General features: G+C 43.2%; 1 protein-coding gene across 1 annotated transcript in view; it reads right to left on the bottom strand.

Annotated features, from left to right (window-relative positions):
- The window catches only part of lamp1a (lysosomal associated membrane protein 1a), a 36,943-nt gene extending 26,719 nt beyond the window's left edge, over positions 1–10,224 (bottom strand). Inside the window, exons 1-2 of the mRNA XM_048540795.2 lie at positions 10,023–10,224; positions 2,757–2,875 (exon numbers count right to left, since the gene is read on the bottom strand). Of these exons, the coding sequence (XP_048396752.1) occupies positions 2,757–2,875; positions 10,023–10,071 (168 nt within the window). The 5' untranslated portion in view covers positions 10,072–10,224. The remainder of the gene's footprint in view (positions 1–2,756; positions 2,876–10,022) is intronic.
- Positions 10,225–15,059: the final 4,835 nt, after the last annotated feature.

Genomic DNA, 15,059 nt, shown 5'->3' with positions numbered 1-15,059 from the left:
TTCTTTACTCTCCATCTTCGGTCCGCCTCCCCCTCTCTCCCTATTTATTCCAGTTCCCTCCCCCCATCCCCCTCTCTGATGAAGGGTCTAGGCCCGAAACGTCAGCTTTTGTGCTCCTGAGATGCTGCTTGGCCTGCTGTGTTCATCCAGCCCCACATTTTATTATCATGACAAAAGTTAACTTCAGGAGCTGTTGTTCAACTTGCTATACGTTATGTTCAAATGCCATCTCACCAATGGACTTGGCGATGAGACATGCAAAAGCGTGGAGTTGTCATGCACGCCCACCAGATACCTACCAAACATGCTGAGTCCTTTTATATTTATTCACAGGATGAGGGTGTTGCTGGCTAGGCAGCATTTATTGCCCATCCCTAATTGCCCAGAAGGCAGTTAAGAATCCAACCACATTGCTGTGGGTTTGGAGTCACAGCTAGACCAAACCAATGAAGAATGGTATTTTCCTTCTCTAAAAGGACATTAGTGAATCAGATGTTTTTCTGACAATTGACAATGGATTCATGGTCATCATTAGATTCTTAATTCCAGCTATTTATTGAATTTAAATTCCACCATCTGCCAGGGCAGGATTCGAACCCGGGTCCCCAGAAAATTACCTGGGTCTCTAGACTAACAGTCTAGCGACAATACCACTAGGCCATTGCCTCCCCAGTATACTCTGGCCATTGAATCTTTTAAAAAAGAAAACTATTCCAATATTGCTAAACAACCTGACTGACCCTGAAAATTTACTCTCAAGAATGCAAAGCTCCTTCTTTAAGATTTTTTCAAAGTCCTTTTTCTTACTTCTCTCTCAATCCCGTTGGCATTTGCAGCACAGGAGGCCATTCAGCTCACTGTGGCAACATTGGGGCGGCCACAAAGATTTGACCGGACTAATTTCGTTTTCCAATTTTTGGCCTATTGCCCTGTAGATTACAGCAACTCAAGTGAATATACAAATACTGCTTAAATGTTTGCCAATTTCTGGCTCTACCACCCTTTCAGATCGCAACCCCAACACTCTCAGTGGGAAGAAAAAAAAGTCTCAATTCTCCCCTTTACCTTCTAATCTGTCTATGCCCCACACTAATGGGAAAAGTGCCTTCTTATTCATCCTATAATTGTACCTTTATCTTGTTCTACTTCTATCAGATCCTCCCTCAAACTTTGCCCGTCCGACAATAACACCGAGCCTATTCAGTCTTTCCTCATAGCTCAGACCCTTCAGCCAAGGCAGCATCCCAATTAATCTCCTCTGCACCCTCTCTAGTGCAATTACATTCTTCCTGTAATGTGGTGACCAGATCTTTCTTCATTCACAGGAGGGCGGCCTCGCTGGCCAGGCAGCATTTATTGCCCATCCCTAATTGCCCAGAGGGCAGCTAAGAGTCAACCACATTGCTGTGGGTCCAGAGTCACATGTAGACCAGACCAGGTAAAGATGGTGGTTTCCTTCCCTAAAGGGCATTTAAGGACAAGATGGGTTTTTCCAACAATTGGAAATGGGTTCACGATCATTAGATTCTTAATTCCAGATATTTTATCTAATTTAAATTCCACCATCTGCCATGGCAGGATTTAAACCCAGGTCCCCAGAACGCCACTGGGTCTCTAGATTAATTGTCCAGCAATAATACCATTAGGCCGTCACCATGCACTCTGCAGTCTTTAGTGGCCTAACCAGCATTTCATAGTGTCAGCATAATCATTGTTTGACCGCCCTCCAGTGCACAATTTTCAATCCCTGGAGATTCATGCTGTGGAGCAACATTTTGCACTGGTTACAGGTGTATCAAAACCCAGGTTTTGCCCAGATCCACCTTCAAAGGTAACAAAGCAATTAATAAAGCACACTGGGCCTTGGTTTATAAGGCATAGAAAAGGCAGGAGGTTACGACAAACTACTTGGTCCAATTCTCGGCAACACACTTCATAAAGGACACAAAAGGCACTGGAGACAGAAAGATTCATTTGAACTAGTCTAGGGATGAAAGATTCCAGTTTTATAAACAAATTGAAGGAAGTGCAATTGGTATCCTTAAGCGCAGAGAAGGCCGAGAGGAGATTTTGTTAATGGTGTTTAAAATTGAAATGGGCTTGGATAAGAGCAAATAAAGAGGCAGCTGAATGGTTAATGACCAGCGCACAAATTTAAAGTGAACGGATTAAAATTTGGAATGCACTGACAAGAGTGTGAACAGATTCAGTGCGAGGAAATCAGGTAAAGGAAATGAAAAATAAAAATTGCACATTGTGACAGAAAGATACATTCTTATGACTAACTGTATTGCCCTTTGAAAGAATGGACTCTTTCCATGCTCAATTACTTTGTGAAGAGTCAACTTTCACATTACCATGAGCTATCAAGCAATATCATAGGCCCCTCTCTGTAACTGGTCATTGCTCCTGTTAATATTTCAAACAACAAGGCACTAAATAACCAGGGAGAGCTTTGCTAATTGAACAGTCAACACAAATAGCTCAGCACGTCAAAGGGTATTTCAACTAGTTGAATTGCAATCTAAGTACTGGATTTCAAACATTATCGAGGGGTTAAAGTCCAATTTCATATTCTAAAAACACAGAAGTTTGCTCCACATCAATATTAGAACTGAAAAGTCAAATTAATTTCCTTTTTATTCAAGTACATTTTTGCTTTACCTCGCAAGGGTGGTGACTAGAGGTGAATTTTAATCACACACCTGCTTGACTGAGACTTCATACTACACTATGGAAGCAATTATTTTACTTACCCCCTTTTTAGCTGTGGTTTCATAGCTGACTGAAAAGTTGGCTGAGAATTCAGCCAGCAGGCATGTTTGATTTCCACTTATCACCTCGAATCTCTTTGATAATGCAACCTGTACAAAACCTGTAAAAAAAAATTCAGTTTAGAACAAAGGAAAACATTGAAACACTCACTAGTTTCTGAAACCCATACTCAAAGGAAACTAACTGTTCAAACTGCGTATGCTGGTGAAACCAAGCTCAATTTCACCCCGAATTCTCTTGACCTCTCGACTATTACGAAATTATCATACTATTTATCCAACATCCACTATGGATTAACAGAAAGTTCCTTCAAATAAATACTAAGAGTACCAAAACTATGTTTTCTAGCTACTGACTCCACGCTTCTCCCTGACAACAGTCTAAGACAAAATCAGTCTGTTCATAAGCTTGGTGCAATATCTGATCCGGAGATGAACCTCTGACCTCATTCACACAATTGCAAAGACCACCTGTTTCCATCTCTGCAATGTCACAGAATTTCACCTGTCTCAGCAATATTTGCAGCTGTAATCCTCATCCATGCCTTCAACAACTCAAGATTCAACTATTTCAAAACATGCCTGCTGATATTCACAATACATTCTCAGTAAACAAGGTGGTACAGTGGTTAGCACTGCCGCCTCAGTGCCAGGGACCCAAGTTCGATTTGACTACAAGCAACAGTCTGCATGGGTTTCCTCTGGTGTTCCGGTTTCCTCCCACAGTCCAAAGATGCACAGTTTAGGTGGATTGGCTATGTTAAATTGCACATAATGGATAGGGTGCAAAATACAGGGACCGGATAAGTGGTGGGTCAGGATGGAATGCTCTTTGGTGGGTTGGTGTGGACGCACTGGGCCAAATTGCCTGCTTCCACACTGTAGGGATTCTACAGGTATTTATGATATCATCCAATACTGCTGCCACAAGTCTTGTTATCTCATTAGCTCTGGGCTCACTGGCATACACTGACACTCCATCAAGCAACTTATGGATTTAAAATTCTCATCCATGTTTTCAAGTGGCCTCACCTTTTCCTAGCTGCGTAATCCCATTAGCCGTGGGGAATGAAGGGTTAGAGAGACTGGTTGGCTTTTTTTTTGGGGGGGGGTGCCGGTGGTGTCCTACTTGGGATGCTCCAAGCATCAGTGTGGGCTCAATAGACTGAAATGGCAGAGTGCTGTAACGGAGGTATTTGCTCTCAATTAGTTCTGGACTTTGGGCACCCCCACCAATTTTAACCAATTTTTGGCAGCTGTGGCTTTTTCTGCTTAGATCTTGGCTCCAGAATTGCCCCCCACCTCACTTTCTTCGTATAAGGTACACTGTAAAACTCAACTTTTTGACCTAATATATTTTGTTATGCTCCTGCAAAGCCCTCAGAAATGTTTTATTACAGTAAAGGGTTTATAAGACTAAGCTGCTGCAGGTGAAAGTCAATTAGCCCTCAAATGCAACAGTACTGTTTGTCAGAAGACAATTGTTCAAACTAATGCTCTACAGCAAGCACTCAAAAAGATAATACTAATAAATCAAGATATGTGGGGAACAAGATAAAAATGAGAAGAATTAACCAGTGGCCAATGGGAGGTCAGTCACAGAAGCTTCCTTGAAGACATTGTGAAGAGACTGTCACGCTCAGAAGGGGATCAAATCATACGTGTAGAGTGTTTAATGTAGAAATCGAAAGCAACTTTACAAAGAGGAAAAGCTCAAGAAACTGCCAAGTTTGAACACCTCAGTGGTGCAGGACTGGAGCAAAACAGCAGGATTTAGTAAATGCTCAAAACAGGGAGGTAAAAGTAAGTGGGATTTGCTTACACAAGATCAAACAATTCACAGATTTGTCATTTGACTCTGCTTGAATAAACAGCCAAACATAGTGGAATCAGCATCCAAGCAGATGATGAGCAGGACAGCTTTAAATTTCTCCAATTAAGTAGTGGAAAGATTATCTCGTGATCTCTATGTCTAAGCATAATATGAATGACAGTATGACAATAGGACATGTAGACACTGCCAGTGCTAGAGAACAATTTCACCATGGCTGATAAAAAGTTTTGCAAATCTGAACTCTGCAATTAGCATCCCTGCAATGAAAAGTTGAAAGGTCCCCACTGAGGTGGTGCATTTTGAAAAGTCAAATCAGGGCAGGTCTTATATGCTTAATGGTAAGGTTCTGGGGAGTGCTGCTGAACAAAGATCTGTTCATAGTGCAGGTGCATAGTTCCTTGAAAGTAGAGTTGCAGGTAGATGGATAGTGAAGGGCAGCATTTGTAAGCTCACCTCTATTGGTCAGGGCATTGAGTACAGGAGTTGTGGTTGTGCAAGACATTTGTTAGAGATAATGGGAACTGCAGATGCTGGAGATTCCAAGATAATAAAATGTGAGGCTGGATGGACACAGCAGGCCAAGCAGCATCTCAGGAGCACAAAAGCTGACGTTTCGGGCCTAGACCCTTTTTGGCGCATTGCATGCAATTCTGGTCTCCCACTTATTTGATGTTGTTAAACTTGAAAGGGTTCAGAAAAGGTTTAGAGGGTTTGAACTACAGGCAGAGGGTGAATAGACTCGGGTTATAGTCCCTGGAATGTCACAGGCTGACAGGAGACCTTAAACAGGTTTATAAAATCATGAGACACATGGTTAGGGTAAATATGCAAGGTCTTTTCCCAGGGTCAGAATCTAAAACTAGAGGGCACAGGTTTAAGGAGAGAGGAGAAAGATATAAAAAGGGACCTAAGGGGCAACTTTTTCACGCAGTGGGTGCTGCATGTCTGGAATGAGCTGCCAGTGAAAGTGGAAAAGGCTGATATGATTACAACATTTAAAAGGCATCTGAATGGGTATACAAACAGGAAAGATTCAGATGTATACGGGCCAAATGCTGGCAAATGAGACTAGATTGGTACAGGACATCCAGTCGGCACAGACGAGTTGGAGCAAAAGGTCTGTTTTCATGCTATACATCTCTATAACTCCACGAAATATTGCAAGTACGCCCACAGGATGGGAGACATGTTGAATATGCTGTCGCAAGTGGGGAATAACTTCACTTTACTGTCTTCCTCTTTTCGTTAAAGGCATCAACTAAATTTGTTTTGATGTCAGTTAACTGCCAAATGGCTTCCTCCTACCATCTAAAATTAAAGCATATATTCAACTAACAAAGATCAGAAAACATTCTCCGAGTTCTAAAGGAGAACAGGATACCTTTCCACTCCTGAAACTAGCAGCTCAAGAAAATTTTGACTTCTGTCAACACCCAATTAACAAATATCACAACAGAGAAAATTCCAAAGAACTTGAAAACAGCACGAGAGGGGGATTCAACCGAGAGCTGGTGTAAAGTCTGAGAGACGGTCGTGCTTGAATGAAAAATAAAACATGACATCACAAGTAAACAGGGCACTTATTGGTCACGCCTTGGAGAAGCTGCACAAGACAGATGATTTCTGAAAACATGCAAAGTGACACCACAGGATAAACACAAGTTGATCCAGATAGTACTGGAGCTAGTGCAAAAGGAGCAGCGACCTTGGTAGCACTAGGTAATTATACTTTCCGGTCTTTAAAGTGCAAATTGGTATTCCATTCAGATTAATCAGTGCTTAAAAAGGCAAATGATAAAGCAAGACCCCTAATCCACCTAATATTCTTCAACCGTGAAGAAGAAAACATGAAGGGAACAACTTAAGGCAAAGCAGGTCAGCCATGTTGAATGTTCCTCCTAAACCACATGGAAAGTCAAGGGCATTAGTGTTCATGGTGACCAAGTACACCACCACGAGAAGTGACTTCAGACGCAAGCCACTTGAAATATGCGTTTTCAACCTGCAGCAGTGACAGAGCATCCACAAGCCTGAGATCTTAATGGATAGCAAGATGCTCACATCGTAGTTAAAGAGTACGAAGAGAGGGAACAGGTGACCAGAGTGTAAAAGCACTAGACAGGTTATGCAGAAGTCCTCTGGGTCATCTCACTCCGAGAAGAAGGTGTTAAAATAATAGAATCTCCTATCACTATTACCAGGGGAACAGATAAGATGCTTAAAAATGTCAGTGAACAGTTGCAAGATATTCTGAAGAGACAGCATCAACTGCCAGAATTCCTGGTCCATTTGAGTAACAACATAGGTAAAAAGGATGAAGCCCTGAAAGCAGAGAATAGCAAACTGGGAATTAAGTGAAATGGCAAGACTCCAAAGATAATCATCCTAGGACTACCCAGAATGCCACATGCTAGCAAGATCAAGAATGCCAGAACAGAGCGGACAAATGCATAACTGAAAAGATTGCAGAGGGGGGAGTGATTTAGATTCCCGTGGCATTGGGACTAATTTGGGAAGTTGGCACATTTGCGAGCTGGATGGGTTGCATCCCTGCAGGATCAGTATCAGTATCCTTGCAGTAGCATTTTCTGGTACTACGGAGAGAGCTTTAAGCTAGAGTGGCTGGAAATAAAAGAGACACAAGAGGGGAACGTAAATGAAATACATAAGTATCGAAAGCAAAAGTGGAAGGCAATGGGAAAGAAGTGCTTGTAACAAATAGGGACGTAGCACAAAAATAATGCATAAGTATGTTAAAAAAGCAAATATAAAGGTAATAAGTGAACTAAAGGAATGAGGGGTGGGATGGCATAGTTAGAAATGGATGAAATCAGTACAAGTGAGAATACATTAATTCAAACTCTAGACACAGAATTAATCTGCAAAGTAACAAAAGGGCAGTAAACATTAGTAGGAACTGTCTACATGCCCCCCCAAAAGTAAAGTAGGGAATGGCACTGAACAGGAAATTACAAAGGCATGTGATAACAGTGATCATGAGGAACTCTAATCTACATATGGACTGGTCAAACCACATTACTAATAATACTACGTTGGATCAATTACTGTAATCTTTACAAGATTTTGAGTGTAGTATTCAAAACAAAGCAGCGACAGGCTATCCTAGATTTAGTCCTGTTCATTGGGAAAGGGTCCGTATAGGATTAAGGGAAGTGAGACCAAAGCATAAAAGAATTCTTCACTGGGATGAAAAGTGAAGTAAATGAATCTGAAATTAGCGTCTTAAATCCCAGGAAAAGTAATTTATGATACATGACGGGTGAATTGGCTACAATAAATTGGACAACATAAAAGGCATAATGGGGGAATAACAGGATAGTAAGAACTGCCAATGCTGGAGTCAGAGATAACAGAGTGTGGATCTGGAGGAACACAGCAGGCCAGACAGCATCAGAGGAGCAGGAAAGTTGATGTTTTGAATCCTGACCCCAAACTAAGAGGACATAGTTATGGTTTCAGGAAATAATTATGTCCTTTTACTTTAGAAAGGGTTAAGAAAAGAAGTGACCATGGCTAACAGAAGAAATTAAGATATTATTGAATTCAAAGAGGAATCAGGTACAGTTACGAGAAAAGTAGCAAGCCTGAAGGAGCAGTTTAGAATTCAGCAAAGGAAGACCAAGAGATTGTTTAAGAGGGAAAATTAGAATGAGAGTAAACATACAAGAAACATAAAACCAACTGGTAAAAGATTCTAAATGCTTGTAAGGCGAAAGATATTAGTGAAAGTAAATGCAGGTCCCGCAGTCTGAAATGAGAAAACTGATAATGGCGAACAAGTAAATGGCAAAGTAATTAAACCAGTACTTTAGCTCTGTCTTCAAAGATGACAACAAATAAGCAGCCAGAAATGCTGTGGAAACTAAGGGTCTAATGAGAGGGAATTAAAATTATTAGATTAAAAAAACTACTCAACAAATTAATGGATCGAAAAAATGACAAGTGTCCAGGATTTATCTGATAATCTATGCCCCACAGTGCTAAAGGAAATGGCCATGGAAATAGTGAATGCCATCTTCCAAATATTTTTTGAGCCTGGAACAGTGTCAGCAGATTAGAGGATGGCAAATGCTAAAGCAATTTTTTTACAAAAGGGGAGAAAACAGGAAGTTACAACAGATTGGTGTGGCATTAGTAGTTGTTAAAATGCTATAGTCTATTACAAAATGGTACAATAACAAGACAAAGTCAACATAAAGTTATAATAAGGAAAACATGTTTGACTAACCTACTGGAGTTTAAGAATATAACCAGTGGATGCGGCGTATTGGGATTTTCAGACAGTCTCTCGTAAACTCTTATGCTGCACTTTATGGCCATTCTACTGACAACACCTCTGTGCTTGTGAAATAACCATGCTACTTATTGAGAAATTCTGCCACAGTGTCTGCAGAATCCACATGTGCCTGACATCCAGCTACCAATTGTACACTTAACAGCATCAAGGTCTATTAATAGTTAATACTCAGTTTTTAAAAATGATAACTTGAGTGAAACACTTTTTTGAATGTTCTCACCTTGGAGTAAACTAGAAAACTGAGGTCAGAAAGGCAAAAGATTAGAAATGAATCACATAACAAGGCTAAAAAGTTGAATTAATTTGTTAAATTTGTGTTAAAAGCACAAGAACAACTATGGAATACAGTACAGTGCAAAGTGGAAGAAAGGACAAGACTCAGTGAAGTAAATTAATCAAATAATTGAACCGTAATGGTAAATGTGGCCAACCAGAAAGCTGGATGGGGCCCCCAACCCTGGGATATGTTATGCCAGATTCGGGACATCTAAAGGATCACACCCACTCTTCCTTCCCTGCCCCCAATCCGGGGTGAGGGATCATCTCCTCTTTTCCCTTCCTCCCTCTCCCCCAACCTGAGGTGAGGAATCACACTCCCTCCTCTCCACTCCCACACAACCCGGGGTGAACGCGCAAAACCCGGGGTGCAAGATCGCGCACCGCCCCCACCCCCTCCCCGCAAAACCCGGGGTGCAAGATCGCGCACCGCCCCCACCCCCTCCCCGCAAAACCCGGGGTGCAGGATCGCGCACCGCCCCCACCCCCTCCCCGCAAAACCCGGGGTGCAGGATCGCGCGCACCCCCCACCCCCAATCTCTCCCTGCTCCGGGTTCTCGATCATTCCAGGCCTCACGTGACAGCCGATCACGTGAAACACCTCCAACCTCCACCTTCCCCAACCCCCACAGTCACCCTCCGGGTAACCGTCAGACCGCGGTCCGCTTCCTCCTCGCCCTCCCTCACTCAGCAGTCTCCCCACCGCCAAAATAAAAACCAAAAACAAGAATCAACCCAGGGCCGCTGACAATGTCAGCCGGCTTCAAGAGCGACCGAAAGGCCGAGGCCCCAGCGGCAGCCGCAGGGCCCTTTTCCTTACCCAGCAGCAGCAGCGGAGCGAACAGACGGTAGACGACGGCGCGACTCATGGTGACAGTCGGTAAGAGACGGAAGATGTGTTTGTGTCCGGTGGGTTGGGGGAAGGAAGGTCGGTGCTGGGTCGTGTTGTGTTCGCTCGGTGTCTCTCAGTCCGACAGCTCGTCAAAGTCCGGACGCTCATGTGACTGATTACATCACGCGGGGCGGGGCCGGTCCGCCTGTCAATCACCCCAGCCAATCCCACCCACTACAGGAGGAGGACCTTCAGCCCATCTGATCCCTGTTGACCACACCTCCAGCAAGAGAGTCACTTACCTGGTGCCCCGGAAATAAAACTAGTTTACAAAGTACTTGAAAATGAATATATCACTCTGATTTGAAAGATTTACAAGGATGTTGCTAACGTTTGAGCTATCAGGAAGATAACAAAGTGTGGAGCTGGATGAACACAGCAGGCCAAGCAGCATGTTAGGAGCACAAAAGCTGACGTTTCGGGCCTGAACCCTTCATCAGAAAAAAAAAATGGGAGAGTTTGAATAGGCTGGGGCTGTTTTTCCCCTGGCAGGGCTGAGACTGAGGGGGTGACCTTATAGAGATTTAAAATCATAAGGGACATGGATAGGGTGACACCAAGGTCTTTTTCCCAGGGTGGCCAAGTCCACAACTGGAGGGTGTAGGTTTAAGTTGAGAGGGGAAAGATTTAAAAAGGGACCTAAGGGGCAACTTTTTCTTGCAGAGGGGATGTGTGTATGGAATAAGCTGCCAGAGGAAGTGGTGGAGGATGGTACAATTACAACATTTAAAAGGCATCTGGATGGGTAAATGAGTAGGAAGAGTTTAGAGGGATATGGGCAAAAAGCTGGCAAACAGGCCTAGATTAATTTAGGATATTTGGTTGGCATAGATGGTTGCAACAAAGGGTCTGTTTCCATGCTGTACATTTCTGAGACACTATGACTGGAGCTCTGCTTTGAGGTATACAAAAGACTTAATTGCTTGAAGGATGGAGTTTAAAAACAGGGAGGTTTCGCTGCAGCTCCATAGGGTGCCTGTGAGGCCCTTCCTGGAGTAGTGTACAGTTTGGTCTCCTTACTTGAGAAAGGATGTATTGGCACTGGGGGAGGTGCCCAGGAGGCTCACTAGATTGATTCTTGAATTGAGAGTGTTGGCTCATGAGTAGAGATTGAGCAGACTTGGACTATACTTTATGGAATTTAAAGGAATGAGGGGGAATATTATAAAAACCCATAAAATTATAAGACAATACCTGATAGAGAAGCAGGGAGATTGTTTCCACTAGTGAATGAAACTAGAACTGTGGGGAATACCTTCAAAATAAAGGGGAGCAGTTGAGTTGAGGAAGAACTGCTCCACCCAAAGGGTTGTGAATCTGTGGAATTCCATGCTTAGTGAAGCAGTTGAGCCTACCTCATTGAATGTTTTTTTACAGCAAAGATAGGTGCATTTTTGAACCGTAAAGGAATTAAGGATTATGGTCAGTGTTTGGGTAAGTGGAGCCGAGTGCACGAAAAGATCAGCCGTGATCTTATTGAATAGTGGACCAGGCTTGATGGGCCAGGTGTCCTACTCCTGCTCTTATTTCTTATGTTCCTCTGTAAGTCAGACCATTATGTATCATTCATAAGTCTTACTATACTTTCCTTCTTCATTGTGTGTGTGTGGTGCTACCGCTCTGTTAAATGAGGCAGATTTCAAGCTACTTGAGGCAACTGGGCATCGGTGAGGTGGGACATCAGCAGCAGAATTGCAGTCAACTGCAATCTGACCTCATTGCTTGACATATTCTGTACTCTACCATAACCATCAAGTAGGGGTACCAACTCTGCTTCCAACAAAGAGTGCAGGAGGACATGCCAGAGTACCACGAGGCATACCTAAAAATGGTGAAACTACAACATGAAGCTACCTAAACGCTAAACATCAGCATAACATTTGTCAGAGCTAAGGGCTACCAGAGTCCACAGGTCAGATCTAAGATCTGCAATTCTGCCACACCTGGTCATACAGTGTTTGACAATTATATAACTAGCTCATGGATGACGTCCTACCACCATCTCTATCTTCAATGACAGGGAATCCCAACATGTCAGGGCAAAAAGAGAAGTGAAAGGTTTTGGAATCATCTTCGGTCAGTATGTCGCAAGTGGATGATTCATGTCAGTCTCCTCTGTAAGACCCCAGTATCACATATTCCAGTCTTTTGGGAATTTGATTCACCACATGTCATATCAAAGGATGGCTATGAACCCTGGATACAGCAAAGGCTGTGGACCCTGGCAACATTCCAGCAAAACGAGCTGTATCTGGAGCCAAGCTATGTAGTACGGTTACAGTACTGGCAACTATCTGGCAGTGTATACAGCTGTCCTGTCTGCATAAAGCAGAACAAATCCAAAATGGCCACTTACCACACCATCAGTCTATCTTGATCTGAGAAAATTGAAAGAAAATGTTACTGACCGTATTACTAATTGAAGCTTAGCAATAGCCTGCTCACTGATGCTCAATTTGAGTTTTATAAGGGCCTCTCAGCTCTTGACCTCATTTCAGTCTGGACAAAAAATGCTGAATTCCAGAAGTGAGATGTCAGTGACTACCCTTGAAATCCAGGCCACATTTGACCAAACTACGGCACCATATATCCCTAGTAAAATTGAAGTCAATGGGAATTGGGGGTAAAAAGTACCCGCTGATTGGTGAGCACAAAGATAAAAGACTGAACATAGAACATAGAACATAGAACAGTACAGCACAGAACAGGCCCTTCAGCCCACAATGTTGTGCCGACCATTGATCCTCATGTATGCACCCTCAAATTTCTGTGACCATATACATGTCCAGCAGTCTCTTAAATGACCCCAATGACCTTGCTTCCACAACTGCTGCTGGCAACGCATTCCATGCTCTCACAACTCTCTGCGTAAAGAACCTGCCTCTGACATCCCCTCTATACTTTCCACCAACCAGCTTAAAACTATGACCCCTCGTGCTAGCCATTTCTGCCCTGGGAAATAGTCTCTGGCTATCAACTCTATCTATGCCTCTCATTATCTTGTATACCTCAATTAGGTCCCCTCTCCTCCTCTTTTTCTCCAATGAAAAGAGACCGAGCTCAGTCAACCTCTCTTCATAAGATAAGCCCTCCAGTCCAGGCAGCATCCTGGTAAACCTCCTCTGAACCCTCTCCAAAGCATCCACATCTTTCCTATAATAGGGCGCCCAGAACTGGACGCAGTATTCCAAGTGCGGTCTAACCAAAGTTTTATAGAGCTGCAACAAGATCTCACGACTCTTAAACTCAATCCCCCTGTTAATGAAAGCCAAAACACCATATGCTTTCTTAACAACCCTGTCCACTTGGGTGGCCATTTTAAGGGATCTATGTATCTGCACACCAAGATCCCGCTGTTCCTCCACACTGCCAAGAATCCTATCCTTAATCCTGTACTCAGCTTTCAAATTCGACCTTCCAAAATGCATCACCTCGCATTTATCCAGGTTGAACTCCTTCTGCCACCTCTCAGCCCATCTCTGCATCCTGTCAATGTCCCGCTGCAGCCTACAACAGCCCTCTACACTGTCAACGACACCTCCGACCTTTGTGTCGTCTGCAAACTTGCTGACCCATCCTTCATGTACGAGGATATGACTGCAGGAAATCCTCAGGGCACTTTAATGTATCCTAATAACTAACCTGTATCCTAAGTCACAACAATTCTGTTCACCCACTTAAGTGTTTGATGAAGTGCATCTGTTCACAGTTCCTTTGTACAGTGCATGATAGTTTAGGAAAAATAAATAAAACAATCCATTCAGAGATGTTACTACTCATTCCAGGAGCAGGTGGGACTTGAACCCAGGCTCAGTTACTGAAGCAGTCCATGTCCTAATGTAGAAGGGCCTGGATAATATCCAAGCTTGGGCTGAGAAAGGCAAGTAATGTTCACACCTCACAAATGCCAGGCATTGACCATTTCCAACAACAGAGATTCTAACCATCACCCTATAACCATAATATTGAATGGGTTACCATCACTGAATTTCCCGCAGTCAGTATCTTGGGCGGGGGGGGGGGGGGGGGGGTTTACCATTGTCCAGAAACTCAACAGGACTCACCATATAACTCAGTGTTTACAAGAATAGGTCAGAGACTAGGAACACTGAAGCAAGTAACTCACCTCCTCACTTTCCATCTTCAAGGCACTAGTCAAGAATGTGATAGAATACTCCCCAACTACCTAGATGAGTGCAGCTGACAACACTCAAGAAGCTTGACACCATCCAAGATACAGTAGTCACTTGATCAGCACCATATCCACAAACATTCATTGCCTTCATCACCCATGCTGTGTAGCAGCATGTGTACCGTGTACACATTACACTGCCAAAACTCATTTAGTTTCCTCCAACAGCACCTTCCAAACTCATGACCATTTCCATCTAGAAGGACAAGGGCAGCAGATACATTGATTACCATCACCTGCAAGATCCCATCCAAACCACTCACCATCCTGACGTGGAAATATATCACCGTTCCTTCAGTCTCATTGGGTCAAAATCCTGGAACTCCCTCCTGAAGGGCATTCTGTGTCTACCTAAGGGACATAGACTGCCGTGATTCAAGAAGGCACCTTCTGAAGGGTGACTCTGGATAAGCAGTAAATGCTGGCCCAGCCAGAAATGCCCACATCCCATGAATGAAAAAAAAAGGTGACATTTGTGGCACACAAGTTATCAGGCAATAATCATCTCCAGCAAGAGAGAAACCAATGGCACCAATTAAGTTAAGCTGACTGACACTCTTTATTGAACAAGGACGCAACACTCACTCGGATTTTCAGAATGCTTCAGAAGTGTATTTATTTTTGTAACATAGGAAATGCAGCAACTAATTTACATGAAATGCAAGATCCCAATCTCACAAAAAGCAATGTGATAAGTAGTCCAGTTGTGGCTAACCAACGCACTGTACAACTCCATCAGTTCCAGGTCAGGATAGTGAGTGGTTTGGATGGGA

This window comes from Stegostoma tigrinum, chromosome 12 (genome assembly GCF_030684315.1).
Source record: "Stegostoma tigrinum isolate sSteTig4 chromosome 12, sSteTig4.hap1, whole genome shotgun sequence".
Classification (NCBI taxonomy): domain Eukaryota; kingdom Metazoa; phylum Chordata; class Chondrichthyes; order Orectolobiformes; family Stegostomatidae; genus Stegostoma; species Stegostoma tigrinum.
This window is presented reverse-complemented; position numbering and strand designations above follow the sequence as displayed.